The sequence below is a fragment of the Pieris brassicae genome, chromosome 10 (genome assembly GCF_905147105.1).
Source record: "Pieris brassicae chromosome 10, ilPieBrab1.1, whole genome shotgun sequence".
In the NCBI taxonomy this organism is placed as follows: domain Eukaryota; kingdom Metazoa; phylum Arthropoda; class Insecta; order Lepidoptera; family Pieridae; genus Pieris; species Pieris brassicae.
This window is the reverse complement of record NC_059674.1, coordinates 16,866,667-16,886,599: the sequence shown is the minus strand read 5'-3', so window position 1 is coordinate 16,886,599 and position 19,933 is coordinate 16,866,667. Positions and strand designations below refer to the sequence as shown.

Sequence of the window (19,933 nt, the reverse complement as noted above, 5' to 3'; positions counted from 1 at the left end):
CCCGCTCTAGTGCTTAGTGAAACAAAGGTATGCCTTAAGTTCGCGTGAGATGAGACGGGCGATACAGTGTTTAGCAGAACAAAAATGAAGTACGATGAACGCCAAATGATTTTCATTTAAACAACTCTCGCCCAAACTAATGTGCTGTAATTCAATTAATTAGATGATTGAATATAAGCGAGGTTAAACAAAAGTTAGAGGTTGTACATTGATTGATTTTGGTTTGTGAAGAAGTCTTAAGAAGGTTATAGATATGGTTCGGAGTGGATTTTGATTAGAATATATTTAATTTATTATTTTTAGGTTATATTGGATATTACACTTATCACAATAACATATCACAATTTGAAACACAAAACTAGTCGACATTTGTATGCTTACAACATTTATATTAATTTGCTAGTTATGGTAATTATTATGATATAGCATGTTTTAATGCGATGTATCTGTGATTAGTGTCAGTTTCAACTTAAATAAATTGATAATCGATTTATAGTAGTTTTATTTATGTTCCAAACCCATTCATGAAAAATAAAATAAAAAAATCAGTGGCGTTATAATCTTTTTAGGTTAGGGCCTCATGTATCTGTTTCATAATCATTTGTCAATCTAATAGGCAAGTAGGGAATCAGCCTCCTGAGCCTGACACACGCAGTCTACTTTTTTGGGCCTAAGGCCGATTTCCTCACGATGTTTTCCTTTACCGTTCGAGCGAATGTTAATTGGGAACATAGAAAGAAAGGCCATACACCAATAGCCGGGGATCGAACCTACGGCCTCAGTGATGAGCCAATAACAACACTGCTCTCACCCATTTATGAAACTATTTTTTATTCTCTAACTAAATAGCTCATATTGTAACGTGATAGAACATGCTTTAACTATTTTAGGCTTATATTACGTTCATAATTAAGTTAGTTGTTGTTAAGTACGAATCCCACCGCACTAAGAAATAAACTAAATAATTAACATTACATATTTGAATCAATTTCCATTTATATACTTTTCTTGTCAGACGCACTGCCGTTAACCGTTTTGTGACATAAATATACATCATTGCCGACATTGTTCGAAGTTGTCCTATTGCCAACATTGTTCGAAGTTGTCCCATTGCCTACTTTGTTCGAAAGTGTCCCATTGCCGACATTGTTTGAAGATGTCCCATTGCGGATTATGTTTAAAGATATCCCATTGCCTACTTTGTTTGAAGGTGTACCATTGCCCACATTGTTCGAAGGTGTCCCATTGCCGGCAATGTTCGAAGATGTCCCATTGGCGACAATTTTCGAAATTGCCCCATTCTCAACGTGGTTTCTTCCTTTAAAGAGCTCGTTCGTTATTAAGGCAAAAGGGTTTTCAACTAGAAGCCACAAAAATAGCGCCAGCAAAAGTGTCATGATGACTATTCCACAGGATGCCGTGAACTGAAATTAGATTTTTTATTTTTTAAGTTTGACATAAAAGGCTGGTAAGAAGAAGTGTATATAAACATAAATTACAATGGCTTTGATAAACGTTTTGATTGGAGCTGCAACTCTTGATAGTAATTTTTTGTTATTTATTGTTGTAATAATATTATAAAAATATATGGCTGGCCATTTATCGTGAATGTCTAGCAGAAAGTGGACCAAACGATTTACCCAATAGAAAGGACTACCAGGCAAGAGACGAAAGGACCTCTGGGAAGATGATCTGAAAAAATCTGCTGGCATAAACTGGGTATCAATGGGACAAAAATGGGCATCTTTGGAGGAGGCCCTTACCCAAACCGGGGTTCCTGTTAATTCTAACATAATCTAAGCTAACCTACAAACAAAAATCAATATTGATGGTTACTGTAATATGGCAACTACCAACTATTGTAAAACAGGAAATAAAAAGGCTTATTATGATTATTATAAAGTATAGGTGTTAATTATAGCGTCGATGAGTCGATTAAGCTAAAGGTGTCAAATATTGTGCTCTAGGCAGTTGTCCTTGTCAGCAAAAGCTGATATGATATAGGAATTAAATTAAAAATGTACGCTTCTCACCTTCACAGTATATCCTGTTCGTATCAAAGCTTCAGAACCAAGTAGATAATCAATAAAAGGTAAGTTTATTAAGTAGCAACAGTAACCAAGTCTGTTTAGTACAGTCCATCCTCGCCATTCAAGAAGACCGCAGAGACTTCCTAAAAGAAAATTGCAATTAAAAACAGTTTGTAAAGGTTTTGTTATTATGATATGAAATAAAGTGATTCTACAAATTATTTTAATAGTAAATACAAAGAATAGATGTCCATAGTAAGGTTGGAATATATAATTCTGTACACGTAAAAAATAAAGAGTTTTGGAAAAAAAAAACATATCCAATTAGGCTGCAAAGAGTATATATATTCATACTTTGAAAATATACGAGATTACATACTTTCATATTTAAAAATGACACCAAAAGCAAGGACGCTAGTGCTGGCGGTCAACAACGGCTTCATTACTGCTGACATAATCATTCGTGTGGTGATCGACAAGCGAGGTCTGTCCTGGTAATTTATTGATGCTGAATACATAATTCCCGTGTTTAATATTATAGCTGAATAATATAGAGGAATCCATTTCTGAAATTTAAATGTTTTTGAATGTTGAATAATTTTACTATTATTTTATTACAGTATTCGTCTTGTGACCTCCGCTAAACGTGATATGCGTGGTCCGGAAGTCGTTCCAACATGTGAAGCTCTGTGATTATTATCCATAGTTTTCTTATTCTTATTACTTTAAACCCAGAAGCCGAGTCTCAGACTTCAAAGGAAAAACAATGTAACATAATTTTGTTTTTGTTTTATGTGTACATTATATCAAGTACACAATCAAAAACGTTTAGCAAAACGCCGAAACGTAGAGTTATGTAAATAATATAATACATTTACAAATCTGTTAAAGATGTTTCTAGAGATATTTAAACAGATTTTGTTGAATAACTGAATGTTGCGAATGATGTCAATGAATCTTATAATTAATTTAATGATTTTTTAAATAATCCTAATCCTTGGGATTGATTTGCTCCAGTTAAAATATTTGTGGCTCTGCCGTATAAACGATTTGTATGACTCAAAACTTGACGAATAAAAATAATGTTGAGTTTCTTTCCCGCTCTACTCTCTTGACTTGCGAACTGATACTTGACGTTCATAATAGTTGGGGAGCCCAAGAGGGGATTTCGGGATTTACTCCAGCGTGGCAGATTAATATAGACGGAGATACCTTGTACGCGGTCAAGTATCTCTTCCATGAGCTTTAATATAAGCTCCATATATTTCCACAAGCCGAAGTAACAAAAATTAGTCGATAAACTTTAATACGTGAGGCTGCATGATGTTTATATTCGTTTAAATAACTATGAGTAAAAATATTAACATAAAGTGTGTATTTTGTGGTGATACTACTTTGCAAAAATCAATAAAATTTACATAAGATAAATGTATAAATATTTTAGAATATCATCGAGGTAAACCGGTTCTTCCGGTTTCAAAGCATTTTTAAAATTATTATATAATAAATATAAGTTCTACTTGAACAACATACACTTTTTGCTATTTCCTGAGCTTAGCAATCAATTAAGGTCAATGATTAAATTTTTTTTTTAATTATCAGATTAGACGAATCCCTCCAGATATCCGTCAGATTAAGAGACATCACGTCTAGGACATAAAGATGAACCATATATATCTTAATCTGACGCGCTTAAGTATTTCAAAATGGCGATTTTTCTTTTGCATATTCTAATAACGGCCGACAGTTTGCGTCGCATCCAAATCGTCACATTATTAGATGAGAGCTTTCTTTTAGATTCACTTCACACCCCCTTAGAAACTCTGATGCGCTCGAGTATGTCCATGGCACCGTATTTTGTTGATGTAAAGGTATATATTATGTAACATTTTTTTCTTATAATTATCTAAGCTTCGCAACCCAATAGGTCTCTATGACGCTCGAGAGAAATCCCCATTTAGAATCGTGGGCTACTTGGGCTACACCTACTATAAGTGCATTTGGTTAATTATATGAATAAAGTTGTTTGAGTTTCCCGTGATTATAGATTTAAAATACCTTATATTTCTGAATATCAAAATTTGTCCTTTGCAATTTATATGTCAGGAGCCCCATTGCGAGACCCATGACATAGCATGCTAAGTTGGTGAAACTATGCCGATACACATAGCGAAAGGTTGGGTCCGGCAGGAAGTACTGACGAAATAACCTAAAATACAATAAAATTAAGTTTGAATAAAGGGAAACAATAATAATAAGTACATAGTGACAGTATTGACAATATTACGTTAATATAATCAATCCGTGATCTAAAAGCCGCACTTAAGGGAGGTCCATGTAGAGGTCTACACAGGCTCTCTTTTAATAACGTATGTGGCTACGTCATTGCCGAGTACATCCCAAAAAACAAAAAAAAACATTTTAAGCAATGTAAATCTCGGCGAAATTTCTGCAACAGTATATGGCTCATTATTTTGTCTTTAAACGGTCTACATACAGGGCTTGGCTAATACATATAACCAAAATAAACAGAAACAGACACAAACGAACATAGCGCTACTCGAACGAATCGTGGTAAAAGTCCCTTTTTCATAAACATAGCATGCACTTAGGCCGTAAAGCGAGCAGCAATAATATGGCTGAGAAATATTGCAGTATTTTCTTTTGCAAAGCGATCGTTCCGGCCATACGGCTGGGACATACAAAAAATATTGCATAGTCTAGCCGTAAATTCTGGCTGATGTTATCAGACACCCTTGCAGTTATACATTTTCGTGAAGAGCCACTACCCAATTTAGAGTCGTTCATTTAATTTATTTTTAATATAGTACATTACTGATTACAGTCAATGCTGAAGTTTTATACTTAACGTAATGGCTAAACAGACTAAAGGTATCATGGCACTAAACTAACAATGGGCGTGGGAGGCGGACGCAAAATTCGTATCGCGCGTCGGGAAGCGGATAAGGCTCTGCTGTTATCGCATCCCGCATATGCCTATGTTGGTGGCACCTTAGAGTTTTATTGGGTTTGCGTCCCACATAATCATCTTGTTAAAAGCAGTCGCGGCACGGCAGTAGTAAGAAAAGTTTAAAAAAAATCATGGCAAAAAATCACACTTAGCGCCGATTGGATCTACATAATTCAAACTAAGAAATTAGTAATCATTAGTTTAATGCATTGAGGAAAAATTTCTATACTTAAAAAATGTTATTGTCTTTTGTTGACATAGCTTTTACACAAGCCAACACTTTTTAAACGGATTGAAGCTATGTATTATTATTATAAATATATGCGTGGTCACGGTACACGCTGTAAAGCACGTGAAACGTCGGAAAAAATTATAAATTTAAAATTATATATGTATAAGTTTATAATAATACATAGCTTCAATCCGTTGAAAATGTGTTTGCTTAATGTGTAAAAGCTATGTCAACAAAAGACAATAACATTTTTCTTAAAAAATGTTATTTTTTTATTTAGTCTATATGCTGCTGAAATACTAAATAAGATAAATTTTCTATTTTATATACACGTGTCATCCATAACAATCTTACGACTAGTTAGACCGCTAGACTTGTAAAAAATAACGCCTGTGTATACACATACTGTCTCCCTCAAAAACCAAAACTTACTTTAAACTAAATACGTCTACGTCTACAACAAGAGAATAAAAATACTCACTCAGCTGACGGTGTTAACTGCATATCCAGGTCATAAATGTAGGTAAGTACCCCTGGTATGAGTAATCCAATAATAAACAGTACTATTAGAACACGTATTCTTGATAGGCCTTTGAAAAAGATGCATACAATGAGTCCAAGAAGATGTAACTGCATTTCCGCCGCTAAATACCTAAATTTTTTACAAATAATTGTGAGAAAAAGTTCGTCCAAAAATAAGATGCAAACATTATTCAGACGTTAATATTTTATACATAGTCAAAATCATTAAAAATAAAATAAAATTATTACAACCAGTAACAAGGAGTAGAAATTGGATTCATTAAAAAAAAATTCAGTCTAAATTGTAGCCGAAAGGCAAATTTATAACGCCTTTCATTTTTTAAATGCAAAGTCTGGAAAGCTGTATTGAATTAAAATCCTTAATTGTACTAACTAGGTTAATTTAAATTTCGAATGTGTACTCTCCAGTAGCTCAAAATCGGCAAAAACGATGTCCCAAAATTATAATTTCTTTACAGCGAAAGCCAAGCCTGATATTGTTATCGAAATTACGCAGTAAGCTTGCTGGTAATAAAATCAAAAATAACATACCAACCTTGCACCATGCATACTGAACCATCGACAAAGTTATTTACGTATAGCATGTTATACCATCCGATACTTCGACATGCTTCTATCCTGTCCTTGTATATATTCTGTAAACAGTATTCATCTTTAACATAAAATCACATATTTATCAATAAAAAAATCTCAACCTTCGATTTTTGGCTCTAACGTACTGGTTTGTTTACGGCCACCATAAACGCCGGTCTTAAGAGCCCTCTGGCAATGTGAGTGTCTATGGGCGGCGGTATGACTTAACATCAGATGAGCATCCTGTTCGTTTACCCTCTGTTATATAAAAAATGGGAAGTACGCCAGCCAGGATAGGCTGCAGCAAAAGTCATAGTGTCACATTCCCAATGGGCACCAGATAAGTTTCATTCCTACCTCCGATACTTGGTCAAATTTACGAAGTCGAAATGTGAATCTGATGCATACTCTCCAACTTATCAAGCTGCAGTTCAGTTGAATCTGCATAACATACATCAGCGTAATCGAGAATACAAAGTAGAAAAAAATAAGCAAGGTACATTTTAGTAGATATAAGCAAAAAATTGCGTAACCTATTTAGTGCGTGAGATGAAGAAAAGATTCCTTTCCAAATTAACGATCTGTCGTGCTGCGAAGACAGGGCTGTGTCCAAAGTTATGTCCAGGTATCTGGTTTCTTATTGAATATAATACAGGTTTTAAAGACAAATAAAATATTGGGTTACTAACTTCAGTAATTTTAAATTTATAATGTGCTGAATGTTTGCGTATACTATACTCCTACATTATTTATATTTGAATGTTCGTATATTCCGTCCTTGTGCCTTTGTGCATGTCACACTTCAGATTCTATATTTAGCTTTAGAGGCGGGATAGTGTGAATGACTCTCGTCTTAAATCCATTACTTTTTCAGCATAGTTAGTTCGTTAGTTCGCGCTGTCTGAACTTAAACCCAAAGATCTCAAAATCAGAGAAAACTACCTATGTAGCTTATGTTTGAGCAAGTGCTACGTCAGGAAATCAACACATAGCTTTGAAGTCTTACAGTTTGAGAGCGCTTGTCCTCAAAAATATTAAACCAAAACAAAGGAAAGTTACTAACCATCCAAAAAGGTCCATCTCCAAGATGTCTGTACCAGGTCATAATAAACAAAAGGGCAATGGCATAAGCAGGTGTAAATCTGTGGTTAAAATTGTTAATATTATCATGATTTTAAATAAAAACATTAAAGTATAATTATTCTCATAAAAACCCACCCGTATCATCAACGCCTGGGGAAATTTAAAATTATGTCATCGTACGATCAGAGATCTCTAGCCGGTGTTAGGTTCTTATACAAATTATTAAATGGTAAATTACAGAACGTTAACATTGTCAACCCTTATTTATTCTGTCAATCCAAGGGGTGGACGACTGTGAACGCTTGCAAGGAGATATAGAGAGAGTATGTGAGTGGAGCAATAAAAATAAGACCAATTAAATATTACCAAATGTACCATGGTGACATTTAGTGGCGCCAAATTGTCTTGTCATCCTGAGTACAACGTGTCAGGGGTGATACTGAAGCGGGAGACGACAGTAAAAGACTTAGGAGTACGAGTGGATGCCCAACTGAATTTCCAGGATCATGTAGTCGACATTTGCAAGCAAGCATACGCAAGGATGGGATTTGTGCTTCGAAGGGCAACAACGTTCACTTATATTAAAGTCATCTCAAGCTTCTACAACGCTCTGATTAGAAGTATGTTGGAGTGTAACTCGTCTGTTTGGGCTCCGCAAAAAGCTAAATACTGCCTTATGTTGGAGCGCATACAAAATAAATTTGCAGGACACCTCTATAACAGACTGTATGGCGTCTATCCCTACTATCCTTTAATGTACCCATCATTATGTATCTTAAGGATGGTGAAAAAAGGGATGGAGAAAATACGAAAACTTGCACATCTCGGATACGATTTGCCTCACCATCGAAATAACTTGTTGCTATAATGATGGGCAAAATTTATAGCAAGACACGGGCTTGAGAAGAAGTGTGGATCGTACGGAAGTGGACCGGCATTACATGCGCCGAGTCCCCTAGGGCAATTCAATTTGTAAACAGCCAACCTTTAGAAGAAAAGTGGCACCAGAAGCAGAAGAAGATACTCATTTACGGTCTTCAAAAAAAGTAACACATCCTTACAAGCCGGTAACATTTGCACGTCCAGGGGCGGCGGTAAGCACGTAAATTAAGTGCCCAGGCGTGAAATAGGCCTGGCATAAACTTCTACAAATTGAGACAAATTAAAAATACAAAAATTCCTTTATTTAATATTTCTAAAAATAAATATTTACCTGCACCATCGTTTGAACATTCTTCTTCCAATACATGTCCAAGATTCGTAGTTATCGTCACTGGTTTGCAAATTATAGGCAAGCACAAAGCTTGATATAAAAAAGAAGCAACACATAGTTATCGGCAAATTCGTTATCCAATGCAATGGCGTGTAGTTAAAAATCTATTAAAAAGAAGACCTATTATTTCCTCAGCCCCTTGAAAAATACAACCATATGATGGTCGCCGTTAAGCCGAAGGATAGAGATGGATGGAGTGTCATCACAACTGGATCGGGAACATTACAACCCTCACCAGTGAGCTAGCGATCGGAGGAATTAAATGTGATGCCAAGAATATCTCAACAGACAGCTTTAAACGCATTATTACACTTTATGCTTAAAATAAAACTTGGAAAACTTTTGAAACAAGCGGCTATCGCTTCCAGGGAAGCCATATCCTTCACTATTGCAAAATTCGACGATACTGTAATAAATCTTATAAAATGTAGTTCAGGTTTAATGAAATATTAGTTTAATTCACTACCGTAAACCAATTATATGAAGACATTAACTATTTACCGCAAACTAAAAAAAATATGAATGAAACTATAATAAATAAATGTGTTTATTAATTTTATCGAAATTTTTTTTGAGTAAAAAGTACCTGTGTCAAGGTTCCCAACACCATAACAATATATATAATTATAAATTAAGTATGTATATATAATTTAATTACATCTCTTTTTTAAATTATTTTTGTTTTTTCAACGTATTTCAACGCGCCTGAGGAATGAGTGTGTGGTTGCAAGTTAGAGAATGAGTAAGTGAGTGTGTCCAAGTGAGTGAAAACTAAAACTACTAACTACTATACTATTTATATAATATATTACCTCCTCTACGACGGATGTATTGGAAACGTTTACTATACTTGTGATAAATGCATGACCAATCAATATTGCTATCAGAAGGATTGTCCTGAAAAATAAATATAATATTTTTTGTGAATATTTTCAAAGATAGTAAGTGTATGTAAGGCCCGACCCAAATAAAAGTCCGTTTCTAATTAAAAGGACTCTGGAATACCTCTACATGCTGGTGCTCCTAATGTACTATGATGAGCTTGAAGGTTATAATTTTTTAAATCTTAGTATCTTTTGAAGGCGTACAGCCCTTGCAGGTTTGGACTCAAATTTGTGCACGTGTTTTATCGATCTTAGGTAAGATTAAGAAACAGGTCTCAGTCTGACCTCCGTACATCATTAAATGTATTGTATGTATGTATGTATTGGTTTGACATACGGGGTTGTAATTCGCACTATTTATGAACCTCAGTAGGCAAGTAGGTGACCCTGTCCCACTCTTGTCGACCAATTTTGGATTGGAGTCTGCCAGTTCCATCATTTTTTACTGTGCATATGTTGGTTACACATGGATATTAAACATTATTTTGTATAATATCAAGAGCAGTTTATATTTCCGTCTTACCTTAATCCATCTAGGCAATTCAATCTATTTTGAAGCGAAGCATTCTTTTCGCTGGTATCAACTAATTTTTTCATATTTCTACGAATCGAGAAACATCTCAATAAACTAAAACCTGAAAGTGATATTATTTTCACAACAATATTCAATATATTTAAAGAATATTAAAAAAACATATTTCATAAAAATATATTTTTCAAATACGATTTTCGGCTTCTCTAAAATTGTCTACAGTATTGGGGAGCTTCGGGGTGTGTCGTTGCGTTTTTAAGAATGCCCGCCTTCCACTGCGTAAGTGTTGGGCGAGAAATATTTGACCGGCAGAACGGAGTTTGAATTGATAATAGTTTTTGCTGTGCACTAAAAAAGAGTTTTTAAAATAATTTACTGACAACGATGTCAATTAGGCGGAGCGGGAAAAGAGAAATGAATGACTACTCCGTTAATTTTCTGCCTAGTTCTCGCTCCATCCAGCGAGGTTGTGGGTCCTTTTACGAGCGAGGAGCTGAGTACAAGTATTAGGCAGCCCTTTATAGCACAACACGTTTTTGTGAATTTCACTATGTCAAATTCTTCTAGTGAAGATGATTATTAATATTAATATGGTAAATAAAATCTTACTACTGTATCACTATAAAAAGAAGCATATCCGCACAAATCACGATTTTGGATCAATTATCACATTCGAGGAAGGCCCGCAAAAGGAGATTAATTACAAATACGAGAGTCATTTATTACAAAATCTCGTCACCCGTTACATAGTGAGAATTATTGTTTTTACCCTTTAATTTTTTTACTTTCAATCACAAATCGAAAGATCACAAATTTGCCAGATTTTGTTTGGTCAACAGCGATTATGATCTTATTGATTCCAATTACAAATAAGCAAAACCGGAAATTTACGGTTTTTAAAATAAGTAAAATTACGTACCAGAACTTTCCTTTGAAAAAACATCATACACGGTTCCTATGAAATTCATGAATAATATACCAAAAAATATGAATGCAGCGACTCTATCTAACGCGTCCACTTGAAATTCATCGCGTTTAGTGCAAGATAGCTCTTGAACTCTTGCTTTAAGTGAATAATCCTTCAAAAGTGTTTCGTTAAGGCATTTCTCAAGGTTCTGTTTTCGGTCCAAATTTGTATAGTTATTACATGTTGATGTAAGGCACATCCCATATGTAATTTGCGAGTGATTAAAATGACTATGTCGATGCTGGGAATATTCCTGTAAATACACATTTATAAATCATAGTTCAGGAACGTTACAAACCTAAATGGGTTTTGGCCTCAGATCGCATGCGTGTCTTTGATAATTTTCATTTCATAGACAAGGCCAATAACCTAGCCTTCTGACACATGTCGTCCAGTTTTGGATTTGAGACATGCCGGTTTCCTCACGGTATTTTCCTTCATCGTATGACCGTGTATTAGATTCACTGGTGTGTGCACGACACAGATTGGTGCAAGGTTGGGATTGAACCAACGACCTTAAGTGTGCATCCCTTAAGGCACACGCTGAAGGCAACACTGCTCACACACTACACAATTATAAAACATCTACCAATTTTTCTATCAAAAATCATTTTCAATTTATTAAAAACATTTTTTTTTAAAATTTAAATAAGTGTTCGAAAGTTTTACTAGCTTTAAATTATGAATTTTTTATTCCTTTGGTTAATAAAACAAACAACTTAAAATTAGGAAATCACACAATTTTTTGTTATTCAACTTAAAAAAAATAAAGTGCTAAATGAATTAGTATCTACCTGAATAATAGTAAGTAAATCACTAGGCGTATCCGACACCAGATAGGCGTCAACAGTGCAGTAAACTGCATTTGGTTTGCGCAGGCATTTGTCATAATCATCTAGATAGTATACAGGAGGAAATCGATCTAACTCCGTATCTGAAAATAGAATTATCGTGGTTAAATAGAAGTCAAACCACACAAACAATATTCTCGTAAAAAAGTCTTTCGAAATCATTTCATTTTGTCTGGTCCTCGTACCAATTTAGTTTGTATGGTTAACAATTTATAGTGTGAAAGAGCTTCTGCAAGTCCTTTTTGGGACCCTTGTAGGCAAAGATCGACGCGACCGCCATTCGACAGCGATGCTTGTAAGCCTACAAATTTTGTCATAAGCATACTGAGCAGTGAAGAAGCGTGCGCTCTGTAAACTTTAAATCATCGTTCCAACATTCACCTTTTGTCGATGAGTTTTTATCTATATGTTCGTGTATTAGCACTACAAGATGAGATACTAAAATTTGCCGTATATCAGGCACACCGAGCTGAGCACCTACTAATAAATAAATACGTAAATGTCTCTTATATACTCTCATATGTCTCTCAATACGTAAATTTAAGTCAAGTCAGTTAAACAACATTATTTCAAATTGTTTGTCTTCATCAATACTATTACTAATGTGTGTGTGTGTTTGTTTCGTAATCCTACAGCTAACATACATTATAATGTTATATATATTATATAACAAAAAGCAATTATACTAAAGATTTAGCCAAAGATGGAATGCTTAATATATAGAATAATAATCAAACGTTTACGAAAGGAAAACATCTATAATAGTAGTTAATGCAACTCATATAATTAAATTAGGTATTGAAATATGAGTGTAGTTTTTCAGGCGAGTATCAAAATAAGATTACAGGAGTGTTTTAGTACCTAATTACATGCAGTTGCATACTCTACTTTATTTAATCTCATGGCTATAGGTAGCTACATTAAATAAAATGCAATATTAAAGAAACAAATTACTTATTATAATAATTATTCACATTTTGAATATTGCAATTATGATATGTATAAGAGCTATAAGAGCTAGACGACGTCAGGGTTGACAATGGAGCGTTTATATTAATTTCATTTTTATTATTTTCTATGGAATTGAGTATCTAATTGGATATTAAGATGTTGTTAGTTATAGAATCGTCTATGTAGCCTTCTGCAGCTGTTGTTGACCTTCCACCTTCCAAATTTTAACTAAAATTGATGATTCGAAAACTTCGACGTCTTTGAATTTGATGTTGTATAATTCCTGTCTTCGGCAGGCACCCATTATTCCAATCTGAAACAATATTATAAGTAGTACTTAAGTAATATGAAGCCAGTAAATATCTCTGTATAAAGCTTAGTGAGACGGCGTTTATTAACTAATATATAATATATTCTATTTAACTTTTATTTATCTATCTAATAAATCAATACTTCTTACCTTCATTGAAATATATAATTTATGAGCCGCTTCATTTAAAAAATTATTTAAGTGTTCAGCTGAAAATGTCTTGGTTTTCTTCCCTTTATATCCTAGTGATTTACGTTTCAGAAATGATACAATTTTAAATATTTGCTAATATCAATTTCGTTGTAAATAATCATAGAATATTTAGACCATAAAGACGAACACTTAAAGTTATCCGATCAAATTCTTATGTACGAAATAGCGCCAAAATGGAAAAAGTCTGGGATTGGTCTATTGGCTTGGAACCAGAGCGCGAACCACAGATGTGCACTTAAATTGAATTGAAACCTCCTTGGTCAGGATACATTGTTCTTTAATATTAGGTCCTTACATATGAAAATGGGAGGAACAAAAAGTCGAATATTTTTAAATATAATATATTTAATTAATCAAAGTATGAACCATTGTTTTCTATGCACTTTTGCCATCTCATACGTAGTTCATTGATCCCTTTACTAAAAAAAACAGTCGGACGGGAATCAATAAAATATGTGAAGGCGATTTGGACTGCCCCATCAGAGTTAAATTTTTTCCCTTGCAAGAAGTTGTCCAAATCTCGAAAAAAATGGTAATCGGTTGGAGCAAGGTCCGGGGAGTACGGAGGATGTCTTAGACATTCCAATTGAAGCTCTTCTAATTTGGTAGCCGTCTGTTGTGCAGTGTGTGGTCTAGCGTTGTCGTGTAGTAGCAGTGGCGTGGAGCGATCGACCAGCCTAGGTTGTTTAGCCGCTAGCTTTTCCATCATGGTTTGCAATTACTGACAATAGATATCAGCCGTAATAGTCTGGCCAGATTTGAGAAAACTGCAATGAACAATACTGGCACTAGTCCACTAAACGCTTACAAGTAACTTTTTTGGGGTTAATTTTCGCTTGGGGCAGGATTTGGCTGGCTGGCCAGGATCCAACCATTGCGCTGAGTACTTCCAATTATCGTTAAGAATCCATTTTCATCACAGATTTGATTCAAAATACCTTCATTATTGTGCCGGTTCAGTAATGTAACGCAGCAGTCGACGCGCGTTTGCCGGTTTGCTTCAGTCAATTCGTAAGGTAATCCTTTAAACCTTTTTAATCTTCCCAATTTCCTTCAAATGAATTAAAACAGTTTTATCACTAACACCGCAGCCTGCAGCTAACTCGGACGTGGTTTGCGATGGATCCGCTTCCACAATAGCCTTCAATACTTCATTATCAACTTGGGTCTCAGGCGGTCCACGGGGCTTGTTCTGCAGGTCGAAATTTCCAGAACGAAAACGTTGAAACCAAAAACAAACTGTGTTTTATTTTGCATTATGACCTCCATACACATCATTCACCCTTCGAGTCGTTTCCGCAGCACTAGTGCCACGGCGGAACTCGTACTCGTAAATAATGCGATACTTTAAGTTTTCCATTTTGTAAAATGAGTGACGCAAACAGAAAAAAACAGAAGAAAAAAACAAATGAATGACGGTCATCGAAGCACAAATACATGAGTAAATAGCTGTACAAATTTGAAATTGGAATTCCTTACCAAAGAGGAGAACATCGTGATTAAAGTGGCCAGTACGAAATACACCATGCTTTAAAACATTGTTTTGTTAGGAGAATAATGCTTTAATTTAATATTTTAATTTTCTTAAAGAAGTATGTAAATAAAATATGCCAATAAAAGTCTGTATCTCATTTCATAATTAGTATATTACTGAATGAGATTATATAAAAAATATTAAATACATAACTAAGTAACACCTGATTCGGGTGTGTTGTTGTGAAAGTTTTTTTATGTGATAGAAGGTTCATCTGATGTTAAGTAGTCCTGCCGCCCATGGAGCATGGACACTCACAATGTCAGAAGGCTCGCAAGTGCGTTGCCGGCCTTTCAAGAATTGATAAAAGTGAGGGTATGTACGTGAGGGTGTGTATGCGGGGTGTGCTCATGATGCAGATGATTTAGTTTTATGGATATACTTTATAATCCTTTTAAGTACATTCCGCGATTGCTTAAACAAGTCAAGGCTTAAATAGTGGTCGTAGTACGAGCTGCACGATACAAAACAAAACTAAGTTTTTTGCATAACTTAGGCAGAATCTTTTATAAAATATTAAAAAAATAAATACCCTAACTGGACAAAGAAACGCCTAGTAATTGATGACGTAGAAATAACTTTATAAGTACGATTAATGATTTCTAACGTCTATATTTATCTATATTATCTATTGCGTATATCTGCCATGGATAAAAATTAAATAGAATCTTTCATACCAGCAACCTTTTATGACCAGAGCACGTGTTTATGACAGTGTGAGATAAGCGATTCTAATTAAAAATGATTTGTTATAATCACGTATATATCAATAATAAAAGTTTTCATGGAATTGCATGTTTGTTTTAGAAAAGAGTTAAATATATGTCGGAGATCTATCTATTGACATACTGGATAGACATTTAATACAAAAATATATTTATAGATTACCAAAAACTCCTAAGACTCCACTTATGTTTATATGTAAGTATACACTTAGTCTGGCCATAAATACTGTTACAATTAAAAATAAACAAAATATTACATTTGAATTTAGAATCTGTCATTTTTATACGTTTTTATATTGTTTCTCATTTTGGCGCCAATACATTGTACAATATTTTGCGATATTAAAATGGAGTGGGGTGATAAAGTGAACCGAATCGCTCTGATTGCATTAAACAAAGTAGGTATGGAGCCAAATGCAATTTTTAAAACTCTCCATAAGCTTTGTATTAATAAAATATTTGTGTACCGGGCTATTAATAGTTACGAGATCTCCTCTGTTTGTGACAGAAAAAGATCTGGCCATCCAAGTAGTGTTCGTACGAAAAGGGTGGTGAAAGTAGTAAGGGATAGAATTCGAAGAAATTAGATAGAAAAGAAAATTTTATCTCGGGAGATGAAGATAGCACCTACAACCATGTCACGTATTTTAAAAGATGACTTAGGACTGGTAGCCCATGAGAGGCGTACTGGTAATTTCCTAACTGATAATTTAAAAAAGAATAGAATTTTTTTTTACAATTGAGAAACATTTAAAAAACAAAATGACTGTATTTATGCTCAGAGCTGTAAGAAAGCTTTCCAATCAGTCAACAGAGTGCAACGTGAGCACTATCGGACTTTAGTGATGGTTTGGTGGGGTGTCAGCTATGAAGGAATGACTGAGCGATACTTTTGTGAAAAAGGTATCAAAACATCGGCACAAGATACCATTCTTGAGAAAGTAGTGAAGCCCCTTAACAACACCGTGTTCAATAAATCGAAACAAAATTTTCTTTGTTGCAGTATTTATGGCAAGACTAGGTATATATACACTCACACACTACTACTATTCTTCTATATTACTGCTTTTTCATAAACCCGTTTAATAATTAATTCATATCTTGGGTAAAAAAGTTTTTATGTTTATTTTATATCGTACACTTATTACAATTAACAAGGTATAAGATTTTTTTGTTGGGAACAATTAAGACCAACACATTGTTATCTTTATTTTTTGTTATGCGTGTTAGATTCCGCATTTTTACGTGTGATTTTCCTAAAGTAATTTAATTTAAATAAATTAAATTTTTGTTCAATTACAGACCACGCAAGGTTGGTGGCTTCTAGGGAAGCCGGTTATAGGCTTAATGCTGATCCTTTGTCCAAACACTTGCATACTTTTGGACCCTGAATCACTTCGCATTACCATCAGCCTCCGCTTAGGAGTGCTCATATTTACTACCCATAAGTGCCCTTGTGGCTTTGAAAGAAGTAGCCTTGGGCAACATGGCCTACATTGCCAAAAGAGTGCAGGTCGTTTCCGTCTCGTGACGTGGCGCTCAACGACCTCATACTCTCTATCCTTCGTCAATGTTCAAGCCATTTTGGAGACAACAGACATCGGCTATATAGGATGCCTAGCGGCCGGATGAGATGTCGTTGATTGCTTAGAGCATGGTCCGGGCTTTAGTTTGGGATGCTATTTGTGTGGACACGTTAGCCCCGTTTCACCTCTTTCGAAAGAGTAAAAACGCTGAGAGCAGACGAAAAATAATAATCGGAAAAAATATAAGAGTCTTCCTTTGATTTTGTTCCTTTTAGAGTAGAGACTCTTGGGCTGTGGGGTTCAAATGCACAGCTAATTAAAGATTTAAGTTGGCGACTGGTAGATAGAACCGGTGACCTCAGAGCTGGTGTTTTCCTCACTCAAGGAATAAGTATTGCAATACAATAAGGAAATGCTGTCAGCGTTAAAGGTACACTGCCACAGGGACCAAACTTTGTGTTCATTTTTAATTATAAATAATTATATATTTTGATTATAAATATACTAAGGTTAAGAATATTGTAAATACTACACTATAATTTTTTAATAATTAAACAAAATAATTTAATTGGAAATAAATTAAATTTTACAATTTGATTACTCGCACGCACTATTTGACTAGTACAATAAATGCAACATATTGATATTATAAATATTAGCTTTTGTATTTACATTTACCCTAAGCCATCAGATCTTTTAAATTACCTACCGGTATTAGCTAAGTTATAAATGTAATAGTCATTTTAAAATAATAAAATAGAACTTACCATTGAGTTTATAAATAACTGCATTACATAAATGCACCACTAATAATATAATGAAATATTTCATTTCTAAATATTCACTACAATAAGTGTGCAGTTATTCAGAACCGACTTCTTTCTGGCGTAATTTTGTCTTACGGGCCGTAGACAATTCGAGGAAGTCGCTAACTTTATACTTGGTTGTTACGTAAATTAAAAAAATACGTGGCAACTATTTCTTGCATAAAAAAATGAACATTGATATGTAGTCCTGAAATTGTAAATAGGACGTCGTCGTCTGACGTCGTAATATTTAATAAATAATTGTTTACTAAATTTATGAAAAAATGTTTGTTACTTTGTACAAAATTTAAAAAAATAGCTTTATTTAATATTTTCTAAAACATCTTTTCTTCTAAATTTTATTATGTTTTAAGGTAGTAAACACGACCCCCTAAGTCAATGTAACGATGTACACCTTAAAATTGCATACAATGTTAATTTTGTAACATAGAGCGCCTATGTGGCACATAGATATAAAAATGATATATAAAAACGGACTTATAAATGTAACACGTTTTTTAAATAATTTGATTAATAGATAGAAAAAGAAACATCAGGCAAGTTTTTGGTTATATTAATACTAGCCCCGCGGTATGGCAGAAGAAGACATTGTGCCAGTGAGGTTTTAGTTTTAAAAGCCGGCTACGCACTTGCGAGCCTTTTGGCAATGTGAGTGAGCCTCCTGTCCGTTTCCCTCCTACATAAAAAATGGGAATAAAATTACTAAGACGTCGAAGGATACAGAAGGCACTGTACAGTTTGCGGAAAACTTTTGTTCAAGGAAAACCCCCAAAATTCTTAACTGTACGGCTAACATTTAAAGACACACCGTCGAGATATAATCGAGGTATCCTGGCCCAGTCAATTCTCATTGTGAAATAAGAGCTGCCAGAGCTGCCAATAAATATAACATTGCTGTTGTTGGGATTGATTAGTAGACCAACATTTTTACTCCAGTCATCTATCTTTGCCAGTTCAGTTAGTAAATTGTATGGCTTTCGGGAGTTCATTGAGAGTTGATTGAACTTATATTTGAAGATTATCGACGTATAAATGAAAATCAGTTGAAAGAATGTTAGTGAAAAGTCTAGGTATGTTATAAACATATTTTCAAATATGATCTCCTAAAAGAGGAAAATAAATACTATATTTCCAGTCTCTTTAAATATTTGTATAATATCAATGGTAATATTTGCTTCCGGCCGAAATATACTCGAAGGATGTTTTTGTCGTTGAGTTTAAAATAGTGTATTTATAAGTACATAATAATGAGGCCCAATCCTTTATAAAGATTTAAAATGCCCGCTTCAACATATGGTAACCACTTAACGCACTTTACACACAACAGACCTAATGTGCGGAAACTCAGTCCACAATTCAAGCACTTATTACTGCGTCAAAACACTTACCTCTCTAACAAGAAGGTTTACTCATTCCTCTTCAAAGAGTTTCACTCGTAACTGTAGATCGAGAGATCGATCGTTGACACATAATGGAGCAATTCAGCCCATTCCTGCGACGGAGTACAAAACAATATTTACCTAGGATCTACTACTTTCTTTCCTTTTTCTGTTTTTGCTTCTTTATATGGCAAAAGGTTTCTAAGCGTCTAGACGTCTTCAGAACCAATAACTCTAGAAACTACATACAGAAAAGACTTGCATCGTTTGTTCGAATCCGGTTATGCGATGTCACCCTGCAACGATGCTATTGTAGGCCTGTAATGTAAACTTTGATTAGTGTTTAGTGCATGTGGTTAGTGCAGGTGATAAGTTGGTTGCGTAGTAACGTGATGAGAAGCGTGTTCTATTTTTTTGCGAGTGAACTGCGGGTAGCGATGTCCGGTGCCCTCCCTTCCCTCTCACTCGGAGCGTGCCAGGCATCAGGACTCTTCGGTCAACCTGAGAGCAAACTAATATTCCGTCGTAT

The 19,933-nt window shown here is 34.6% G+C and overlaps 1 protein-coding gene across 2 annotated transcripts; it reads right to left on the bottom strand.

Moving 5' to 3' along the window:
* Positions 1–586: 586 nt before the first annotated feature.
* On the bottom strand, positions 587–18,059 carry LOC123715310 (nose resistant to fluoxetine protein 6-like). Of its 2 annotated transcripts, none has more exons than XM_045670271.1 (13): positions 17,966–18,059; positions 11,883–12,022; positions 11,041–11,341; positions 10,113–10,224; positions 9,518–9,602; positions 8,646–8,809; positions 7,413–7,491; positions 6,308–6,411; positions 5,715–5,885; positions 4,089–4,239; positions 2,410–2,596; positions 2,034–2,173; positions 587–1,424 (listed from the first exon to the last, which is right to left on the bottom strand). In XM_045670271.1, exons 1-13 carry the CDS (start codon positions 18,027–18,029, stop codon positions 996–998), a joined length of 2,127 nt encoding a protein of 708 aa, XP_045526227.1. In that variant the 5' UTR covers positions 18,030–18,059; the 3' UTR covers positions 587–995. The 2 variants fall into 2 exon arrangements, with proteins under 2 accessions (XP_045526227.1, XP_045526228.1); XM_045670272.1 differs by having other exon boundaries at positions 6,312–6,411.
* Positions 18,060–19,933: the final 1,874 nt, after the last annotated feature.